Consider the following 22,729-nt stretch of genomic DNA (forward strand, 5'->3'; position numbering starts at 1 on the left):
CAACTTGTCTTTGATACTTTCCCAACAAAAATCATAACTTTACATAGTTTTCCAGTTTTCCTGATGATAGTACAGCTGTCAAGGTAGAGGGATGTGACATATTTTATTTAACAGTGGTTTAGCTTGATTTGTAACTTTTAAATATTTAGACATATGGTGTGTAGGCGTTCATTTGTACTCTCGCCTTGGACTACACAAATGTTAGAGGCAGGCCTAAAAACTATCACAAATGAAAACAAGACAAAACAAAACAAAACAGACAAAACAGCAAGAAGAAGCTCACGATGTTGTAAGAGCCACTATCATCTCTGCAGGCTTCTCACTCAAAGCTACTGGTTTTCACCCCACTTGAGATATGCCACTTACAATCGTGCTGTGTCTACTCCTGTAACAAAGCAACGATTCCAAATTGCTGGGGCTGTTCCAAACTATGTTGTTTTTTTTCATTGCTGAATCACTTCACTGCCTGGTAAGAAGAATGTTCTCCAGATTTAGAGAACCCACAGAAGAGTCAGCACTTACTGGCTTTTGAGTGTGAACACACACATGAAAATGAACAGGAAGTACAGCCTTTCACCCTGATGTCGGAGCTGTGGGAAGTCGTCACATTCTAGGTGTGCTCCCCACCTGCTCCCCACCTTTTTCCTAAAAAGGTCACTTACAAAGAGAGAAGCAAACTCATTGACATGGAATTTTCTGCTGTTACGTGGGGAGCCAAAAGTGTGCAACTACGTATTTAGTTGTGCTTACAGTTACTCAGTCAAGTATTTACAGTTCTTCCTCTCTACCCTTCCTAGGTACCTTCAACGAGGCGGTTATAGTTACGTGATTCAGCACACAAGCTCTGGCACCTGCCTGACTGCATTCAAATCCTGGCTCCACCAGCGATCAACTTGTGACTTAGGGCAATTCTATGCCTACGTGTCCTCTTCTACAAAACGGGCACTAATGGTTACTTACCCCAAAGGGTGGCTGTGCGAATCACATGAGTTAAGTGCCTAGAATAGTACATGGGCGTGTAGTTGAGTGCTGTATGCGTATTATGTAATTTTTTTTTTTAAATCCGTAATGATATCCCCATTTATAAGAGTCCAGAAGAGCCGTATGAGGACATTCTGTCTTGAGCTGACTGCTACTGCGGGTCCAAGAAAAAAAATGTGACATTTGACTATTGCAAGACTTCTCTTATTCTAGACTTTGGGCTATTTAAACTGCACAATTCACTGGCATAAACACCTTTTTTCCTTTTCCCTTTCTTGTAGAGCTCCCACTCCCTTCCAAACAGGGTTTGTGATAGCCGATGGCATCAAAGCACACTTAGCAAAGATCAATGAATATCAAAGCAAACGGATGGCTGATCAATGACTTAGGATCACTGCATAGTTCTAGGTGCAGACCTGACTGTGCCCCCACAAACAGTTGGCTACCAGGGGAGCTCTGGGGCCCAGATACTTGGGCAAGAATTGCTCCTCAAACTGAGGAGCAGTGGGGGCTTCTCTCTCCAAGCCACAAGAATTACCTCACTGCCACATATGACAAGTTTATTCACAAAACTCCTCTCCTCCAATCCCCCTCTCCCTTCAACAGTTTTCCAAAGGCGTATAAAGGTGGAGGGCCAGAAGCGGGTTGCAGGAAGGCCTGGACAAGGGAAAGAGGAAGGACAGATCATAAGCTAACCCGTGTGTTTACTCTTGCCGTTTTTTTTTTTCAATGGAAGCCCTAAAAATCTTTCTTGAAACCCAGAGGTTTTTGGCATAAAACTTGAAAAACTCTGATGTAAGAGGTGAAAATGCTGTTTTTCAATCAGGCTCAAATTTCTGAAATAATGATCTTTTTGCATGTTTTCGGGAAGGATGTTGGTAATATGGTTACAAAATTTTTAGCAGACACATAAAATGGCTCTTCTATCGTCTTCAAGCTCCCTCATGCATTTCTACAGATGATTTACTGATTTACTGGATTCAAGGAATCTTTATATCAGACACCTCAGAACGCTTTAGATGGGGTATGTTTGTTTTCCGGGGCTTTCTTAACAAGTTTGTAAGCTAGGCAAGGATCACGTCTTTTAAATCAAATTCGATGCAATTCTTGGCACAGGATTTTGCATGCAGGTGTCCCATAAATATTTACTGTTGATTATTTAAAAAGAAAACAATGAAAAAAATAGTTTGAATTTTGTGGGGGTTTTGGGGAGAGGCAGGAGGAAGTGAGCCAAAAAACAGTAATCCTTATAATCACCATTTTCCATGACTTAAAAAAACATAAGCATCAAAACCCAAACACCGATACTGTGTCTAAAGGTATGTCAAAAAGGGGTTAAAATGAAAAAAGAACAGAATCAAAAATATTGTAAAAATAATTAGGCTAATTCTCTAAACACATGCAACACATTCTGAGGAGGAGAGAGGAGAAAGCATGCTTTCTTTACGTCCCCTTTCCAGTTCTCCTTGTTTGTGAAAGCCTCTAGTCATCTAAAAAGTGCTTTGCTTAAGCCCGCTGGTGGTAACTTTGTACAGGTGTGCACTATGGAAGGTATAGGCTAAGTTCCCTTGGCCAGGAAACCCCAAAATAAGGTGACTTCAAGAAGGAGAAGTCTATTTGTCTCTCATAAGAGTCCAGAGCTGAGTACCCAGGCCCAGGGGGCCAGCGAATACAACCTCCAGTCAAATCTAGCCTGCTGTCTGTTTCGTTTCTGAGGTAAGAACAGTTTGTACATATTCAAATGGCTGAAAAAAAGTCAGAGGAAGCATATTGTGTGGCACATGAAAATTACATAAAATTCAGTCTTCAATGTCCATTAAATAGTTGTATTGAAACACAGCAACACTCATTTATTGACTCATTCATAGTCAAGCATTATCTATGGCTGCTTTCACACTGCAATGGCAGAGTTGAATGCAGACTTTATGACCCATAAAACCTAAAACATTTACTGTCCAGCCCTTTCCAGAAAGAGTTAGCTGAGCCCAGGCCCAGAAGCTCTCGTCCATTTGAGGCCCCATGTTCCTTTCATCTTGTGGCTCTGCTGTTCTTTGTGTTGTTATCTGATCAATAGATGTGGGTCACTGCCACATCCGTGTTGCAGTCCTTGGTAACACGGAAGAGTTAAAGAGGAGGACAGCAATTTCTTTTTAAGCAGGTTAAGCAAAAGTTGAACACATCACTTTTGCTCACATGCATTCCCTTGATGAACTTATTCAAATATCCTACACAGAGGTGAAAACAGGATAAAAATGAAAGCAGGGAGGATGGATGGGGTGGGGGGTCAGCCAAAAGCTTGATACAGCATGCAGTACATACAGTAATTAAATCTAAAATTCTATTGAGTACCTGAAGTCCATTAGGTTCCAAACATCGAGTCATACTAGCTTGTGATCAAAAGTCTTCACTATAATTTAAATGGCCATGTTTTGATGTGCAAACAAATTGATTTTCAAGATAGAATAGTCTCCTGGGAGAAATTCTTGTATTTCAATGCACATTTGGAGGACAAAATGTTCTCCAGATTCCCCTCAGGATCCCAGTACATAGTATATTTTCATGTGTGTAATGGAGTAGAGACTCCGTGATTATTGGTGGCTACTAGAGATATTTTGGAATCAAGCAAAAAGATGAGGTACTAGTGCTCCAAGGTTACTTCAGGTCCTGTCTCAAGCTCTGTGAAGCAGAGAAAAAACATTAACCCACCTGGATCTCAGCTCTTCTGACTGTTTAGTATTTGTAGTTCTGTACTTTTACATAGCTACTGTTTTGAGGAAATGGTGACAACAAAATATTTGCATTTTTGTCCAGAGTGAATTTGACTAGTATGCAATCAGATTGAAGGTTCTCATCTTGACTGGTTGCTTTGTGAAAAAAAAGTGATTCGCTTTCCATAAAGAATTGAGCAAGGAAAAAAAGATGCATTTTACTTTTTCAAGTCATGGATGGCAGGGACTCATCCCTTTTACAAATAACTTTATATTGCTCGTGGTCAGTTACCAATTGGTTACGTGATGCGTTTTCAAAGCTCTGTGCAGCCGTACTCCACTCTGGAGAATATGGCTGCCTGAAACTGCTCTCCTGCTTCGAGCAGGACGGCGACAAAATAAACGGCAACTTCGCCCTAGAACAGTATTGAATTAGCCTTCTAAATTAGAACCATAACCAGGCCATGCATATTACTATTTCGATACTTGACATGCTCCGAAATTAGAAACAGAATAATATTGGAAGTCTTTGGAGCGCAAGATGGTTTTAAAATTTTGAAGATTAAATTTATTACAGTCTATTGGGTGTTTTGCAACATCTCTTAAAGCCTTCTTAGACCAACCTACACGTGGAAAGGAATTCGCCATGTATACCGGAAAAGTAATTTCAAATCAATGGGGGAAAACTCTTTATTAGACACCGTAGTAATAACTGGCTATTCAATTGAAGAGGGGAAAAAAAATCAAATTAGATTTCTACCTCACAACATATACAGATTAATTCCAAGAGGATTAAAGGGCCAAGTGAAAACAATTTTTTAAAAGCATTAGAAGAAAATACAAAAAAAAAAAAAGCCTTTGTAAGGAAGACACAAAACTCAGAATTCATAAAGGAAAATATAGACCTATTGACCTATATTCACTTTTAAACCTTCTGTAAGACAAAAACAAAATAGGCAAAAGGCAGACATCAGACCAGGTAACATATTTGCAGTATATAAAGCATATATACCATGGAAAAATGATTAATAAAGGAACTTTATAAAGTTAACAAGGCATCTGATAAAGATATAAGCAAGTTTCTTCAATTAAGAAATACAAATGGCTCATAAACAAATGAAAAGGTTCTCAAACAATAAGACATTATTTTACTCATTAGACTGGCAAACAGGAAATCCAAACATATGAAATGCTGTGTAGCATGTCAGCAAATGGGGACTTTGTGGGGGTACAGATTGGAGGGAAATTTGGAAATATCTATCAAAATTTTAAAATCATGTCCCCAACCCAGCAATTCTATGTCTGTGCAGCCATTCCTGGAAAAATGTTTACACATGTGCAGAAACAATCCTAAACAAGGGTGTTTAATGTTTATAATAGGGAAAACTGAAAAGGCACAAATAAGGATGGGGAATGGCTAAATGGATTATGGAGCAGTATGTAACAGTTCAAAATACGGAATTACATGTATATATCCTAATATGAAAGTTCTCTATGAAATTGAAGGAAAAAGCAAGTTTTAGTTTAATTCGGGGTGTCTCTGTGTGTGTACATTTATATGAGGGTATAAAGAATGGTCTCATCTATTTCAAAAGGTCATAAAACAAACTACGATGTTTTGTTTGCATTCACATATGTGAATGCAGTGAAAAAAAGACCCAAAGGCGACACATCAAATCAGCAGGGGCCACCTCTTGGTGGTTGCCTCCCAGGAACGTGATTGGCTGGAGTCACTTGTACTCTCCCCCTTGATTGTGAGTGATTTTATGGAGAAGACCCTCTCAGAGAGAATTTATCCTGCATTATTTATGCAATTAGAGTTAGATTACAAATAAAACACAAATGCCTTATGAGAAATTGGGAGGCCCCCGATTCTCCTGGTTCGCCCTCAATGTTTCTGCAGCTGTGGCTTTCACTACTTGTTCGGTTGTTCCACTTACAAACTTCGACATGTATCTCTACAAGTCACACTGGCCAAGTGTGAGGTGAACCTGCTATTTGTTCATAAATTTACTATTTTATAACATTTGGAAGGGAAGCGACAGTCATTCCCTGGCTTTGTAATTTATTTCATTGCCTATAAGTAATAACTAGAAAAGAGATTTTAAAAGCAATCCTTATTTTCAAAAACTTTAACCAATATTTGTTCTGAAATGTCAGGATCCTTGGTAAAATATCAAAATGTTTAAATAAAGGCTGCTTTTTTTATTAGAAAGTAAAAATTACTTATATTTATAACTACACTCTAGGTCTGATAGAATGAATTAAGATTTCTGCCAAATGTTCCTACTTAACATTTTTCTAGCTTTAGCAATAGCAACACGTTACTTTCACATTAAAAAATATATATATCTTAATAATAGCATATGGCAAATTTGTAGAAAACTTAATATCTTCATTTCATAGTTTAGTAAATTCAGGCTAAACCAAGATCAAATTAACCAGAATTAAGATTAGGACTCAAATTTTCTGACTTCTGGCCTAAGCTGTTTTTTCTTCTCCCTGCATATGGCTATCTCCCACAAACTACACACTCTCTGAAATCTTGTGATGTTTTCTAAAACTTCAAGGTATACTTCTGAGGATTATAATACAGCATTTCATATACTGAGATTATAATATAGCATTAGAAGCTCAGTAAAATTCATCTTCAGAAAAGGTGAAATTTAAGATAATGATAACTGTGTCTGAACTGTGGGTTAAAATAAAGAAGAAACTTTACTCTTGCAGAGAGGATGAAACTTGCAAAAATAAAATTTTGGTCTATCATAAAATACATGTCCATTTGTATAGTACAGAGGGATTCTCCATACTATTTCATTTTAAAATCCACCCTTCACTGCTTTTTTTTTATTTTAAAATGGATTCTAATTATTAAACTACAATCTAAAGTAATTCTGCATTACTTTTCCATTGACTTAAAACTAAGGTGTATGTTATTCCTATACCAAATAAAAAACGTTTTGCAGAAAGATTTTTTGCTGTGTATTTTATATCAGATTTTAAGAAAACAAATCTTACGTGAAAATATATCTCAAGTCAAAGTCCTGTAAATGCATTTTACAATTGTAAATGCAGTTAAGACTAAAACAGCATTTGTCCTATCCTAGCTTCTATTACAGCATACTGCTCCATGAGTCAGTATTGTACTATGAAATCGCAAGCAACTACACACATGCCTATTGCTTTACCCAGCACAGCTGACCAAAATACATGTCAGAGGGGCGTTTTACAGCTGATTTCATTATAATGTCTGGTGACCACCATCAGTCACAGAGACCATAGGAGAGAATCTGTCTCTTTCGTCCTCTGAATTACCAATTATCAATTCTTGTGAAATTTAGTGACTGCAAGTCTGTGGCTGAAATTTTATGATGTATCCCTGACTTTAAATCCCACAGCGTGGACTGCAGACTGATGTGGATATTGAATTCACACTACTGCAAGTCAAGTGCAGCGCCAAAGACAAAATGCAAACGCTCCAACCGCAAATTATACGATAAAGGAACACAAGGACATTGGGCAATGTGATCAAATGACAATATTTACCTGCCTAATGCGCAAAAACTTAAACCTTCGTCCTTTTCTACTTTAGATTGTGCCACTGCCCAGCTTGCCTTCGCGTATTTTGGGAGATAACATAATGGAAAATTCGAAGATGTGATTAGTCTTGGACATAATAGCTTTAATATACATAAATATTTAACCACTTCCAGGCCACATAAAAGGAAGATGCTGAGGTGGGCCCTTGCCCCAGAGCTGGCCTGCCACCTTGAAGAAGAAAAGAACAAATGATGCCACAACGTTCAGGTTTGGGAAAATCTACTTTCGCTCTTACTAAATGATAAAGGTGTAGCTGCGGCGGCAAGGCCCGCGGCGAGAACGCGGGCGGCTGGGTGCTCGGCGGCCTGAGGATCTTGAAGGCAGCAGAAGCTCTGAGGTTACAGCTGCACCTAAATCACAGCTTTCGCTACTCTCATTTTTGGGGTGATGGAGGAAAGGGAACTATCATCAATAAGAGAATCTGAGAGGCATTCTCTCTCCTTGCACTGTGTCCCAGCTCGGGATTCTTCCAAGTTCCATCCCCCTTCCTCCACGCAGCTCTCTGGCCCAGAGCTCGCCTTCTCTTCCCTACCTGGGTCACAGTGGGTTGGGCACCTGGGCTCGCCTCGCCTCAGCCTTGCCTCCCTCCACCCCTATGTCCCGCTGCGAGCGCAGCCTCTCCAGCGCTGGCCTCGGACGGTGAACGTGTGCCTGGATTTGAGACAGCCCGGACCCCAGAAGCCCAGTGATACCAGAAAAGAAGCTCCAGGGGCGCAAGCACATCCTGTAATATGCTCACGCGTTATAGGCACAAACCCGAGCTCTAACTTCACTCCCGCTAATCGCAAAGAAAATAAAGGGCGCGTCTCAATGCTCTCTCCTGCCTAGCCGCGTGGTTAAATTTCCGGCTCTCGGGCCAGCTAAGACGCGGGATTTGCGCCGCAGCCTCTCAAGTCCCAGAGCCGGAGCCAGGAGCTACTTGCGGCTTCTCCCATTTCTCCCCTAAGTGCGAAGGAAATAGCCCCTTTTGCTCTACGCCTGCGAGGCCGGCGGATCTGCAAGCCGGGCCCCGCTGGCGAGGACTCGGCGGGCCGGGGGGCTCCCCGGCGGCGCCTGCAGCGGCGGCTCGTCTGCGAGGGTTAACAGCAGTCCCCGAGGCCGGGAGGGTGCTGAGGCTTCCTCTCGCCGGCCCGGGAACGTGGATACCGCGCCCGCAGGATGTTCGCCGGCTGGGCCGGGCAGTCAAGAAACATGAGAAGGCCTTGGTATTCCTGTTCCCGGGCCGCGCGCGCCCGTCTGGGTAAATAAAGCCGAGACGACGGCGGTGGCTGCGGTGAGCGCGCTGGAGCCCGCGCCGAGAACATGCGGCGGGGATGGGAGTGCGCCTAGCCTCGACGCGGGAGAGCCAGCCGCCCTGCCGCCGGCCGCCGGCCCCACCGCCACAGGTACAGCCCTCGGGTCTCGGCGTCCCTACCCCGGGCCGCGGGCCGCGAGGCTCGCTCTTCCTCCGGAGCTGCTCGTTCCTTTTGCCCCGGGCGCCTCCGCTCTCCCCGCCCTTCCCCCACCCCTCTCCTAGGTCCAGTGGTCACGCGCCCTGGTGGTGGCCGAGGCTGGCCCGAGGGTCTGCGAGGAGCCTGGGAGCCCACCTGGCGGTTCCTCCTTGGCTTTAAAATTGTTCGCGGGCGTTGCGCGGGGTAGTTCCTCAGGGAGCTCGCTCCCCAAGATAGTTTGGAGTGAGTCAGGGTAAGGGTAAGTGGGGAATACAGGAGCAGAGAAGAGGCACTGGGGGCTGCGCTTGGGCCCCGGGTGAAGGCCAGGAACCACGCTTCGCACGCCCCCCCCCAACCCCGCCCGTCGGGACCCAGCTCTCGGACCTTTGCAGCCCCCTCCCACCTCGCCTGCTGCCTGCAGACCCAGACCGCGCCGGGTGTCTGTGGTTGCAATCTCTTGTGTGGGCTTGGGACAGCCGGGAAGGGTCCGGTATGGCAAACCTTTCAGCGGAGTCGCTAAGAAAAACTCGCCGTTGAATATGGGAGGACAGGACTGGGGTGGGGAAACACTGTGGGACTGGAAAAGGGTGTTTTACAAATAACGCAGAGTGAACGCAAAGCACTAAGTGCACTGATTTAAAAAGAAAAACAAAAAAACAAAAACAAGGCTAGTCCTGACCTTAGAACAGGGGCTCCGAGCACGGAAATTTGCTTTGACAAATTTTTTTTTGTCGAGGCTGTGTGCACACTCCAGACACGTACCTGTCTGCGTGGGAGGACTCAGGCTTACGGTACACGCGGCAGCCAGAAGTCTGACTTCACCTCCCCACGAATACTCACGGTAGCTGTCGCTTAATCGCTATGGTCACGGCCCTGAATGTCACGCGTGGCCGCTGCTGTGGTGGCTGGAGGGCGGGGCAGGGGGCGTTGGCAAATGTGGGCGCTCTGCGAGGCAGAAGATCTGTCTGTGTTGGTGTGGCAGCCTGCGCCGGGGCGGGGCGGGGTGAGGGGGCGCTGGCAGCAGTGCGGAGGCGGCTGGGAAGAAACAGGAGCTACCCCGAGGCGCAAGGCGGGGTGATGGGGGCGGTAACTCGACTGTTCGGCGGCGCGGACTTGAACCTGAGGCCCGCGCTCTGCGGCCAGAGGCTCCCGGCCGCCGCGACCCGGGAGGTGAGCTGAAAGCTTTCTTCAACCACGGCAGCCTCAGGCTCGGTGGTGCGCGGACCGCGATGCCTCTTTTGGCTAACACCTGTGCAACCTCAAATGGTTCCCCCAGACCCCAGAAAGGGGCGGGTGAGGAAGGGCTCCGAGCTCGAGGCTCACCGCCGTGGTGCGGAAGAGGGCAGCACTGACAGCGGGCTCCGGGAGGCCCGGGACTCCGGCGCCTTTGACCTGTCGGGACCCTGCGCATCCTGGAGCGGGCTGGGGGATAGTAGGAAGACTCCGGGGGAGGGAGACAACGTGGTGCATTTGTCCCTGACGCCACTTAACTTTCTAGCTCTGGAGTCAACTAACTTTCCCTGCCCTCACCCCCTACCCCCAGGGACCTTAACCGGAATTAGAATGCAGGGGTTTCAGCCAAACCATCCAGAATCGAGAAAACATGAAAATCCCCGGAATCCCGGTGTGGCCTGGGACTCATTAACCGGGACTTGCAGATGCAGTTGTTCATATTACCCAAAAATTTCCCTTCCTTCCAACCCCTCCTTAAAACCCCAGTGGGAGCTCCGAGATGCTTTAGACTTCCGTTGTGACTGAAGAACAACTCCCCCTCCCCCGCGCCTATCCCGCTCCGCTAACCCGAGTGCAGTTCTTCCAGATTAAAACCAAGAGAAGAACTCGTTTAAGAATTACTTTCCTTTGCCTACGCAGGTAAATTATTCCTGGTTGAGGTTCCTTGCGAACTAAATCGCCAGGGCAAGGAGGAGGGTAGGGACCTGTCCCGGGAGCGTGCGGGGAGTTGGGGGAGGGGGGAAGCGGTGTAACCAGGTGCGGAGAGGCAAGGGTTCCCTTGTCCAGGTGCCGCGGCGCCGCTCCTCCCCTCGGCTCCCCAGCCCAGAGCCTCGGCCGAGTCCGGGGCTCGGGAGGCACAGGGATGCGAGCACTGAGCGAGTAATGTGATGCATCTTCTCCTAGAACCCGAGCCCTGCGGAGCTCCCGGCGGCCAGGCCTCGAGCTGCGGCCGCCCAGCGAGCCCCAGCCAGCCGGCACCATGAACACCATCGTCTTCAACAAGCTCAGCGGCACCGTTCTTTTTGAGGACCGCGGCGCTCCGGAACGGGAACGGGGCAGCCGACCCTACGGTGGCGTCCTGGACAGTACCCACGCCCGCCCTGAGGTGGGCATTCCGGACGGCCCGCCCCTCAAGGACAACCTCGGCCTGAGACACCGGAGGACCGGGTACGCTCACCCTCCCGGGACCCCTGCCCGCCTGCAGCCCGGTCGGGTGGGAGCGGTGAGCGGCGCGGGAGTGCAAGTGGCAGCCGGGGCGCGTGGGTTAGGGGCCCAGAGTTCCCGGGAGGGCGGGTCTCCACCCCGGTCTCGCGGATTGTCCTTTGAAGGCATTAGTTTCTCAAAATATAGGGGAATCGGTTCATCAAGATAGCCCCAAAGAGGCTTGTTGGAAGCTGAGGACACCTGGAACGGCCCCCCAGTCCCCTGATACCCGGACCTCAGGGTAGGGGGCTACCTGCCCCTATCCGGACCACGGCTGCGGACGCGCGGCTGAGAGCGGGATGCCCAGGAACAGGGCAGGGCTAAGCAGTCGGGGCTTCCCAGGTCAAGCCAGCCCCGTGGGCTTCCCCTCTTAGGTCACGACAGGGCCTAGCCACGGCCTCGAAGCTCGCCCCGCCGCCGCCAAGGTGTTGGCAAGGTCGGCTCTCCGCAGGGCGCCCCGGACGCGCGCGCGGCTCGGCAGGGCCCGCTGCGAGCCCGGGGGCCTGCCGGGCCGGGTTTCGGTTTAGCCGGGCGAGGGGCTGCTGGGGAGCGAGAACTCGCGGGTGGGCCAGCAGCTCCGGCTGCAGATGCGTCGCTGCGGCTCCCTGAGCGCCCCGCGGGGGGAGGGGCGGCCGTCCTGGCCGTCTCCACCTGAAAGATTGCATCAGCTGCTTGTTCTGCGGCGTTGTTGGTTAGTAAAATAGAGATTAGGTTTCTTCAAAATGTTACTACCAGCCCTTTCGGATGGAGTTGCATTTCAAAGTGTTTAAAGAGGCGAAAGTCCTGGAAGCTGCGGCGCAGGCGCGCGAGCTTCCCTGAGTGGCGGGGCGCGTGGGCGGCGGCGCGGCGACACCTCCCGGAGGCGCCGGGGAGCGCAGCGCCCAGCATCCGGCTGCGGGCTGCTTCGGCCCCTTCCCCCTTTGAATGTGCTTTTCTTCACGCACGGAGTTTTCCATACTTTTAAAACTCTCCCTTCAGTCGGGAAAAGGCCCCTAGAGTGGTTTTTTTTAGGTTCTGCGTCCTTCCTCCACAAACGCTTGCTGGGAAAGTTTCCCCTTTTTCCAGAGGATCAAAGGAAACAGCTCGCAGAGAAAGAACCAGGGCGGCGGGAGGGCCATCATCCCTTGCTTTATTCCCGCCGACCAGTGGGCGACCTTTGCTTTGACCACCGGCGACGGGAAGCCCCCAGCGGCAGACATGAGTGCCCCTGACAGAACGTTCGAGAGCTGGCAGCAGCCTGACCCGGCCCACGAAGCCAGAGCCTCTCAAAGGCGCGGGTGCAGACGGGCTGGGAGAGGGCGACAGCCCTGCTGCGCAGATCCATAGCCTGAGTAACATTTTCCCTCAGATCGCGTCCCCATCGTCCCCTAAACCTCTCACCCGGCTACTGGCTTCAGGCTACCCCCCTTTCCAGATAAACTTAGTGTCCGTCACCGCCACATGACACCTGCGACAACCAGGCCATTTCAAAGACGCCCAGGGAAGGGTATTCGCGCCCGGAAGTCGTGTGGCCCCGGTCCCCGCCTCACCTCAGTCCGGGGGCGCGGGGCGGACGTGTCTGTGGAGCCGGTGCCCTGCAGAGCGGGACGCGGGCGCGGCGGCCGTTCCCGGGGGGCGGGGGAGCGCGGGGCTGCGGCGAGAAGGTGTCCGGCCGCGGGGAATCCCGGGGGCAGGGGCCCGGCGGCACCGCTCACCCCGGCCTCCCCCTCTCCCCGTGTCCAGGGCCAGGCAGAATGGCGGGAAGGTGAGGCACAAGCGGCAGGCTCTGCAAGACATGGCGCGGCCCCTCAAGCAGTGGCTTTACAAGCACCGCGACAACCCGTACCCCACCAAGACCGAGAAGATCCTCTTGGCGCTCGGCTCGCAGATGACGCTGGTGCAGGTAACCGCGGCGGACGCGCCGGCCCGCGTCGTGTGCGCGCGGATCTACACCTGGCGCCTCCGGCTGGGGAAGGATGGGGCGGGTGCAGGCCGGTCCTGGTGCTCCCGCTCCCGCCTCAGAGGATGCTGAGGGCTTGCAGGAAGCGTCTGGCTTTCCTCTCCATCTTACCTATCAATTCAGCGCTCGCGCTCGGTTCAGGAGGGGTTGCATGGTGTTTTGTTGGGGGGCAGGCAGTGAAAAGTCAACTGCGAGTTGTGAAAAGGTGTCTGGGAATCTGGACTCCTGTGCCCTATGTTGGTGGGTACAGATGGGACTCCCCGCAGTGATTTTCAAACCTGAGTGTGCATCAGAATCGCCTGGAGGTTGTTCAGACTCACGTTGCCGGGCCGCACACGGAGTTTCTGATTCAGTCGTAGGTTTGGGGTGGGGTCAATATTTTGCATTTCTAACAAGTTCTCAGGATCATAGTAAAGCGGCTGGCCCTGGATGAAACGTGGAGAACCATGCAGAAAGGCACTCTACATTAGGTATCCATATTAAAGATCAAGTACAGGGTAACGTAAAAATTACCTTTACTGACAGAGCTAGGACTTAGGGTGGAAGGGCAAGAAGTAGTTTTGATTTTTTTTTTTTTTCTAATTTCTTTTTAAGTAAGAGGCATCCTCAGCATTAGCTAGAATCCACACAGTTTTGCTGCTAGTGAAGAGGCCAATTTCAAGTGATTGTTTTATTTCGTCAAGTGCAGAGAAAGAGTGCAAGTTTGTTTCTTCTCTAGTGAACCAACTCCATATCTGACTAGCTTTTTCCCTGCATGGTCTTATTTGGTATTCACAAAAACGTGGTGAGGTAGAGCAGCCGTGAGCATTTTATAGATGATGTGACCAAGGCACTGTGGCAGTTAAGTATTAGTACGGGGTAGAGGTAGGCCTGGAAATAATGTAATTCCAGATCAAATGCCACCACAGACTTCTTTAATAAATTTGGTGACATGAACTTTTATACATGCAAACAACAAATTTATTCAGAAAGCGGAGGAGGAGCTAAATAATTTGAGAAGTTTCATATATTATGGTAGCACTACATTACTGCGTTTGTGAAGTTTTGGTCATTCCATTAAATTTATAGTGAGGGAGGCCCCAAATAAAAGATAGTATTTAACTCCTAGATAAAATAAAACTTGCTTTCCAGAGTATTTAAGGTTGACATTTTAGGAATTGCCAGAAAGTTTGACAAAGCCTAAAAGTTGACTTGTATTCGAGCTTATTAAAACTATAATATGCATTTGTCTGCTTATATTCAGAATACAATTGTAGAGAAAAACATCTGTTTTGCTTCATGTTAACAGGCAATAGTATTAATAGTGATTTGCTGCAGCACTGGAGGGGAAAATTTATTTAGTGTTCTTGGCTTAATATCTGTTTAACATAAAACTATGAATTTTCAGTGATTCCAGTCAGAAAAACTTGACTTGTGAAAATAAATGCATATGTTCAAATTTCAGTTTAAACAGGTATGCTATTTATTTTGAAAATACACTAGTTTATAGAGCTATTTGAATGTTTCACAGTGATGTCAGCAATAAAACATTAGATTAATTTTGGTATATCATACAGTTCCATACTTAATGCTTGCAATTCTTTCATTCAGAAAGCAAAAAAATGACATATTTAGAACATTTTTTTAATTATAAAAAGTAACATTGTCATTAGAGACATTTAAATTTTTGTGTACAGTAGTTTTGTTGAAATGCAATACAAGTAGTTGTAATTTTAATACAGAACCAAATTATTTCCTACCTGTAATAGTTCAAATACAAATAACCATTCTCTCTGCATTAAGATCTTTGTAATGCTATTACGATTTTCTAATTATATTTTATATTCTCATTATATTTTCTCTTACACCAGTCATTAGCAAATAAAAATGCACAGAATTATTTAGGGGTGCCCGGGTGGCTCAGTCATTAAGCGTCTGCCTTTGGCTCAGGGTGTGACCCCGGCATTCTGGGATCGAGCCCCGCATCAGGCTCCTCCGCTGGGAGTCTGCTTCTTTCTCTCCCACTTCCCCTGCTTGTGTTCTCTCTCTCGCTGGCTGTCTTTCTCTGTCAAATAAGTAAATAAAATCTTTAAAAAAATGCACAGAATTATTTAATTTTTAAATGGAGTAAACATAATTATTTATAATAATTAAATACCTGCTTAATGATTTCCAAATCTTTATAGTAAATGAAGTTGGTTTCTGGAACATTATAGTGATAAATGCAAAAAATCAAAATGTATAGAATAGCCAAGGGACTTTAAATATAATCATCCAATTAGGCATATTAGGATATCTATGTAAGAATATACATATATATATGTACATATATATATGTGTGTATGTGTGTGTATACATGTATGCATATATATATATATATATACACATATCTGCAGCTGACCCTTGAACAACACAGAGTTACAGGGGCCAACCCTCCCTGCAAGTCAAAATTCTACATATAACTTTGACTTCCCCAAAACTTAACTACTAATAGCCTATTGTTGATTGGAAGTCAATACTGTACTTTTACAATAAAGTAAGCTAGAGAAATGAAAATGTTATTAAGAAAATTATAAGGAAGAGGGCTCCTGGGTGTCTTGGTGGATTAAGCGTCTGCCTTTGGCTTAGGTCATGATCCCAGGGTCCTGGGAGCTAGTCCTGCATTGGGCTCCCTGCTCAGCAGGGAGTCAGCTTCTCCTTCTCCCTCTGCCTGCTGCTCCCCTTGCTTGTGCTCTTTCTCTCTCTCAAATAAATAAATAAAATCTTAAAAAAAAAAAAAGAAAATTATAAGGAAGAGAAAATACATTTATTGTACTGTATTTGGTGAAAAAAATCCACATATAAGTGGTCCCATGCAGTTTAAACCTGTGTTGTTCAAGGTTCAACTGCACTTATGTTGATATATGTGGGAGAGTTTGTGAAAGTCAGACATACATTAAACATCTAAGCAAATTCTGACTCTATGGGAAACCAAATAAACTTTACACTTCTGGAGGAAAAAATATAAAGCTATGAGCTAAATAAAACTTTTGATCCCTGCAAAGTAGACCCCTACTTAATGAGTCAAGTTCTCCCAGTAAATAAATTTCTCCTGTGGAGTCAGGCTTCTTGAGAAGAGCGATCATGTCTTTTTCATCTTCATAGCCCCATATCATCCCAGCACCGTACTTTCCGTAAACTATGTGTACATTTTGCAAAGTGAATAGGTTCTAATTGGGGAATACCATTATAATAACCATGTGGCTTTCCAAAACACTGTTCTGAAAACTAGAGAATGTCTTGAAATCTGGCTAAGATATTCTAGTTTTAAAATCCATTCCATTGAACACACAGAGGTGTGTTCAATGTATCCTTAATGCTCTGTGATGGTTCTATAGAACAGCATGAATATAACTCATTTTACTATCTTCAGTACAGCTGGAAATATGTCATATTTTTATGTCTGTGGACAACTATGGAGTGTTCCCCTTATTTCTAGTTCTAAAGTCCTATTTCCTATTTATTGCAGTCCCTCCTATCTCTGTTTCTCATGACTGATGTTAATAAGCGGTTAACATAACTTTTATTCCTTAACTGTGAGAGTATCTTGTATTTTGAGAATTTCTTTTACACGTAACATTTTCCTTTTGGCTGTGTGTCAAACTGTTAAACTTTTCGTAAAATGTACGTTTGCCTTGTTTTGTTACTCTTAAATTGATAAGGAATGACCTAAAACCTGGTCAGCAATCTCCACTAAACCTAGAAGGAAGGAACTGAAACTTTAGTGAAAGAAATATTTTTAGGACCACAAAAGGTACTTTTTCTGATAATTAGAAGCCCTAAGGACGTTAATCCACACGTGCATTTTATTTATCCCTAAAAAATGAAGCAGAAAGAGTTATTTATTGTTAACCTGGCATCTTATGTCCTAAAGAGATACAGACTTTTCATAAAATTAACAGGTAATGACTTGTGTGTGTGTGTGTGTGTGTGTGTGTGTGTGTGTACTTTAACCAACCAAAATATTCCATTGTGCTTAATTTCTATGGCTGACCATTGCTTAAACATTATAAAAAATATACTCTGTATATTTTTTGAACAGCTTTATTGTGGAATAACATAAAGTGGTATGCAGTTGGGGGTTTGTATTATTGTAGGATATACAGCTTACTGCAGAGTAATTGCCTTGGAAGAAGTTTTTCAAAGAAGGGCAGATGGGTGCTGTATCTGGTTTCAGTGGTCCCCATTGTTCATGTGTATGTCTTTTTTAGTATATTTATATTTTTCCTGGATTAAAAGAGTGCAATGTCTCCTTGGGATGATTTCTTTCATGATCACAATGCAGAGTGCAATTCACATGGAGTTTGAGATTACATTTAATGATTGGATGTTAATGCTTCCCTTACTTATAGAAGTTTCACATTCTTATGATAATGTCTATGTACCATTGGTTAAAACTACTTGTTCTAAGATTTTGCCCCCTCTGTTAACATAGCTCCATTTTTGTTGGGTGAGTGATTCTGCTGAGATATATGTGCAGTTATCAACTGCAAGGATTATAGCAACTGTTAAATATTCAACAAAATCTCAGATTGGTCTTTCTACATTATTCCAAGTGTTATACTACATGGTGTAGAAATGAGGTTCTCAATATTTCAGTTGAGTAACTCAGAATAAGTTTGTTAATTCTGTATGTTCAAAGATGGACAGATGCCAGCTTATCCCTTTGGGTTTACTATAATGATTGCTCTGTCAATACGATGAATGTAAACACCTCGGTTAGAGTAGGGATGAAAATTACTTAGTTTTCTTTTCCAACTTCTAGATATTTGCTTCTCCAAGTTTTCACTGTAAAATATAGTGCTTCTTAAGCTCTGAGTTTGACATCAACATACTGTTGCAGAGCCTATCCATGGTAAGGAGGCCTGTTTCATGTAAAATAGAATTTAATGAGATTTGCATGACAACCTGAAGAAATCCATAGTAAGTTGAAGGTAGAAAATCTGAACTGGTATTTTTACCTTCTGTGAAACAGATGGAGTTTGCATTATTAGTTCATCAGGACAAAAAAATTGCAAAACAGTATTTATGCAAATTTGTTAACCAATTGTTTGCTGTTTACATGGCTTAATGCAAGCAGATATTAAACTACCTTGGACTATATCTAGCCCTTAAATTGTACAGTAAATTTCTGGTGATAAAATACTGGCAGAGTAAATATATTTGCAGATTGCTTGCCAGTCAAACTTACGAAATCAGGTTAGAGACAGCCCATGTTAAATATCAGCAAACCTTTCTGGAAAATTATCTAATTTGTAGTTGATGTACTATGGTAAGAACTGAGTATATAAAACATAAAAAAGGATATGACCCCTATATATGAAAAACTGTAATCCCACAATGACATTTAAACATCCCCATTTTTGTATGTTAGAATTACAGTGTGTTAATGTTTTTGGAAATTAGAGACTATTGCATTTTAATAAAAATACGAAGAATTGTATAAGAATTGGATTTTACACTGTACTATGTGATGCTTGTGCTGAAGTTTAAGGTTAGTTATGATTTAAGGGTACTCTCAATTATATAATATTTAGTAAAGAAAATAATAAAAACATTTTGAAGTTGAATTCTAATAAATATAAGTGACATAGGTTAGGAGAAGTTGCCAGTCAGGGGACATAAACACACATGTCTGGTTGCTCAAAAGGGTGGTGGTCAAGGGCAGAAGGTAGGTTAGCACCAGCTATAAAGGGAATAAATTAACAATTTTGTAGGAGAGCATAGACTATATTCGCAGATCTTCATTTTTAGAATTGGCAAGGTTGTTAGGGACCATCTAATGCATTTTATAGATGAAGGGCTTAAAGTTCAGAAAGTTGAGTGACTTCTCTAAATTCACACACGTTTTTGGCAAATTGAGAACAGGAAACTAGGTCTCTTTCCACTATACCCGTTACAGGATAACAGGACATTAATGAGGATTTGAAGAAGTTAAGCAATTAAATTGTAATGGTGCATCAACACTTGAATTTGATGGTGATGGTTCAGATTCATTCAAGTGCATAGAATGAAAGATAGGGAGCTTCAGAAAAAGAATGTTCTAAAATTCCCGATTACTACTATCAACGACATGAATGAATACTTTGGCCATGACTTGGAGAATAGAGGGAGGTTTGGGGACTGGACCAGGCATTTCATGCTTCCATAGTGAATGTTCACCTGTGTATCACAGTTAATACATAGTTCTATGCTAATCCTTCCGTGTGTGCAGGGACAAAGTTTATCCTAACAAAAACTTCTAGCACTAACTACCATGGCTAGAGCACAAGAGCTGCTCAATGTGTATTTATTGAATGAATAGTCTCAGAAGTTGTCTGTCTATAGAGGTTGGAGAAGACTTAGAATTTGAAGCCAGATTAAATCATTGTTATAATAGCAGAATAGGAAGAGGGATTGATTAAGACTTCTGGAATGCCATGGTGAGTTATTGCATCAATGCACATAAATTTAAGAAATAGTTATTACTTAAGACACAAAGGAGGTAATGAATACTGAATATATATATAACGTATGATATATTGTCTATGTGTGTGTGTGTGTGTGTGTGTGTGTGTGTGTATAAATTGGGGAAAATTACCATGTTTTAAAAACCCGTGGAGGCAAAGAGGAAAAGAATTGTGGTTTTGTTTTTTTTAAAAGTAGGATTCACCATAGGTCCATTCAATAATTAAGTCTTGAGCAATGTGTAAAAATTGTATATTTATATTATAAATATAAAAAAAGAAAAAACAAACTTCCAATGCAAGCGTTGCCACACAAACCATTATAGTAACATGGAGTCATGTTCTAGACTAAATTGGCAGAAAGATGTAATTCTCTTTCCACATTTCATCTTTTTAAAAGCAAATATTGACCCCTCGGGTTATTTACATATTTTTTTTTCTGATGATGGCCTGATATTTTAAAGGAAATCTCAAGCACCATTTTAACTTCTGAAAATCCAATAGCATATTTTAAAAACAATGGAAGTAAGTGCCCTTTGTTTTGCAGTGTTTGTTTCTTTGCCTTCACCTATTTGCTTTGGAAGCACTTGACTTTCAACTTAAAGCTGGGTGTTATTGGCATTTTTCTCCCTCTCCTTGTCTGATTGCTCTATGTCTGATTGTTCTGCTAGCTCCTCTTTTACAGTCCTCCTCCTTGATGTCTGGAGGTTTCCAGAGTTTGGGCTTCAACCATCTCTCTTTCTACCTACTCACAGCTGCTGCTGTCACCTCTGTCTCTTTAACCCACATCTGCTCTTCCTCTCCCTTGAGTCTCAGTTATCAATTTTATTTTCTTGCTGCACATATCACCTGTATGCTTTTCTAGTATCTCAAACCAGTCATTCCCCAACCAAGCACATTATTTCACCCTTGAACAGTTCTACTTTCTTTCTCAAAATGGCACTATCCTTGGGGCGCCTGGGTGGCACAGCGGTTAAGCGTCTGCCTTCGGCTCAGGGCATGATCCCGGCGTTCTGGGATCGAGCCCCACATCAGGCTCCTCCACTGTGAGCCTGCTTCTTCCTCTCCCACTCCCCCTGCTTGTGTTCCCTCTCTCGCTGGCTGTCTCTATCTCTGTCAAATAAATAAATAAATAAAAATCTTTAAAAAAAATGGCACTATCCTTCTCTTGGTTACACAGGGATGACTCAGGGTCATCTTTAACTTTTCCCTCTTCCTCACTCACCACGGTGTCTCTGGAATTGGACTTACATTTGTTCCCATGTCCTCTTTATAGGGAACACACTTCCCTATCCCTTTTACCTGACACACTCCTTCAACGCTTCGCTTGATTCCTCATGAGGTCTTGGAAGTAACCCCTTCTTCCTTTGGACTCCTGCATCGTTTTATTTTAATGCCTCTTAAACCATTCATCACATTGTTTCTTGTATTAAAGTTATTTGTACACTCTCTACCTTTCTTACTAGACTGAGCATTTGATGGCAAGGGCTGTTCTTTTTTTTTTTTTTAATTCCCAGAATACAGTATGTGCTCGGTCTCTGTAGTAAGTGCTCAGCATGTTTGTTGAATGAATGAGTGAATGAATGGAATGACTGTCTAGTACTATTACCTTCTGAAAATATTTAATGATCAGAGATACTGAGAGAGGCTTAGGTCCTTTGTGGGAAAGTAATTATGTGATGGGTAATATTTTATGTTTTGTTAATTGAAAAATACAACTTTTTTAGGTGTCAAATTGGTTTGCTAATGCAAGACGTCGGCTTAAGAATACTGTTCGACAGCCAGATTTAAGCTGGGCTTTAAGAATAAAATTGTACAACAAGTATGTTCAAGGAAATGCTGAGCGGCTTAGTGTAAGCAGCGATGATTCATGTTCTGAAGGTTGGTTAATATTTTTATTTTGCTTTACCTCTGTTAATAAAAAGTTCACCCCATTTGCTATTTTTAAGGTTGATTCCACAAAACATGATGGTGCCATAATGGTTCTTTTTTACTGCATGAGGTAACTTCACTTTTACAATACCATAAATGACCAACAGAATTATGGCTATTTCCTCTTGTTTATAGATTTATCATGTGTCAGAATAACATTTTCTGTGAAATTCATTAATATTAAAATACCATAGGGAGAGATTACATAGATTCCTGCTTCCCTTGCCTAAAAATTAATCTTGAGTATCAAAGATAATTTTATACACTTTAAATATTCTGTCTTTATGTATATATTTAATGATTAACTATAACAGTTTGGTGGCTGGGGAAAAGTTATATGTAAGTACTACCTACTGATATTTTTCTCCCTTAGACGGAGAAAATCCTCCAAGAAACCACATAAATGAAGGGGGCTATAATAATCCAGTTCACCATCCTGTGATTAAAAGTGAAAGCTCGGTCATAAAAGCTGGAGTGATCAGGCCAGAGTCACGGGCCAGTGAGGACTACGTATCACCCCCCAAATACAAGAGCAGCCTATTGAATCGTTACCTTAACGACTCTTTGAGACATGTCATGGCCACAAACGCTGCCATGATGGGAAAGACAAGGCAAAGAAACCATTCAGGATCTTTTAGTTCCAACGAATTTGAGGAAGAATTGGTGTCTCCCTCATCATCAGAAACCGAAGGCAACTTCGTCTATCGTACAGGTAAGTCTGCGCTTTTCATGATACCTTGTTTAAAACAGAACTAAAACTGCAGCAAGGGGTCTATTTCAACAGGTATAAAGGCATAATTTTTATTGCTTTTGTATGAGATTATTCACATATAGCCCATGATTTAATTTGAAAGCTTTTGTTTTTAATTACCAAACGTGCTTGTTAGTAGATGATGTCTACTAGGGACTTTCACCCTTAATAATAAAGATGAGAATTTTCATCCTTAATACTCATTTTTAATCTCAATGATATACATTCTTGGAGGAGGAATGCCCTGAATTATAGCCAACCATACGAACACTTTGTATTTCATCTTTTCTCTTAAATTCTTTGATTGCTAATAGTGACAGAAAATGAGCACGAATTAGCGTGGGTGCCGAGACTCTTATGAAGGAAAAGTGTAGGTCTGGCTTAAGTTGCTTTGGAAATTTTACTTTTATTCCTGGAAAGCACAAGTAGGGCTGGTAAATAGCTTTGAAATTTTTACTTTTATTCCAAAAATAATGAATCGATTT

At 43.6% G+C, this 22,729-nt stretch overlaps 1 protein-coding gene across 1 annotated transcript in view; it reads left to right on the forward strand.

Moving 5' to 3' along the window:
- Positions 1–10,934: 10,934 nt before the first annotated feature.
- MKX (mohawk homeobox) overlaps positions 10,935–22,729 on the forward strand; it is a 61,295-nt gene continuing 49,500 nt past the window's right edge. Inside the window, exons 1-4 of the mRNA XM_040645300.1 lie at positions 10,935–11,122; positions 12,881–13,040; positions 21,289–21,442; positions 21,867–22,205. Of these exons, the coding sequence (XP_040501234.1) occupies positions 10,935–11,122; positions 12,881–13,040; positions 21,289–21,442; positions 21,867–22,205 (841 nt within the window). The remainder of the gene's footprint in view (positions 11,123–12,880; positions 13,041–21,288; positions 21,443–21,866; positions 22,206–22,729) is intronic.

The sequence above is a fragment of the Ursus maritimus genome, unplaced genomic scaffold (assembly GCF_017311325.1).
Source record: "Ursus maritimus isolate PB19 unplaced genomic scaffold, ASM1731132v1 scaffold_31, whole genome shotgun sequence".
Taxonomy (NCBI): Eukaryota; Metazoa; Chordata; class Mammalia; order Carnivora; family Ursidae; genus Ursus; species Ursus maritimus.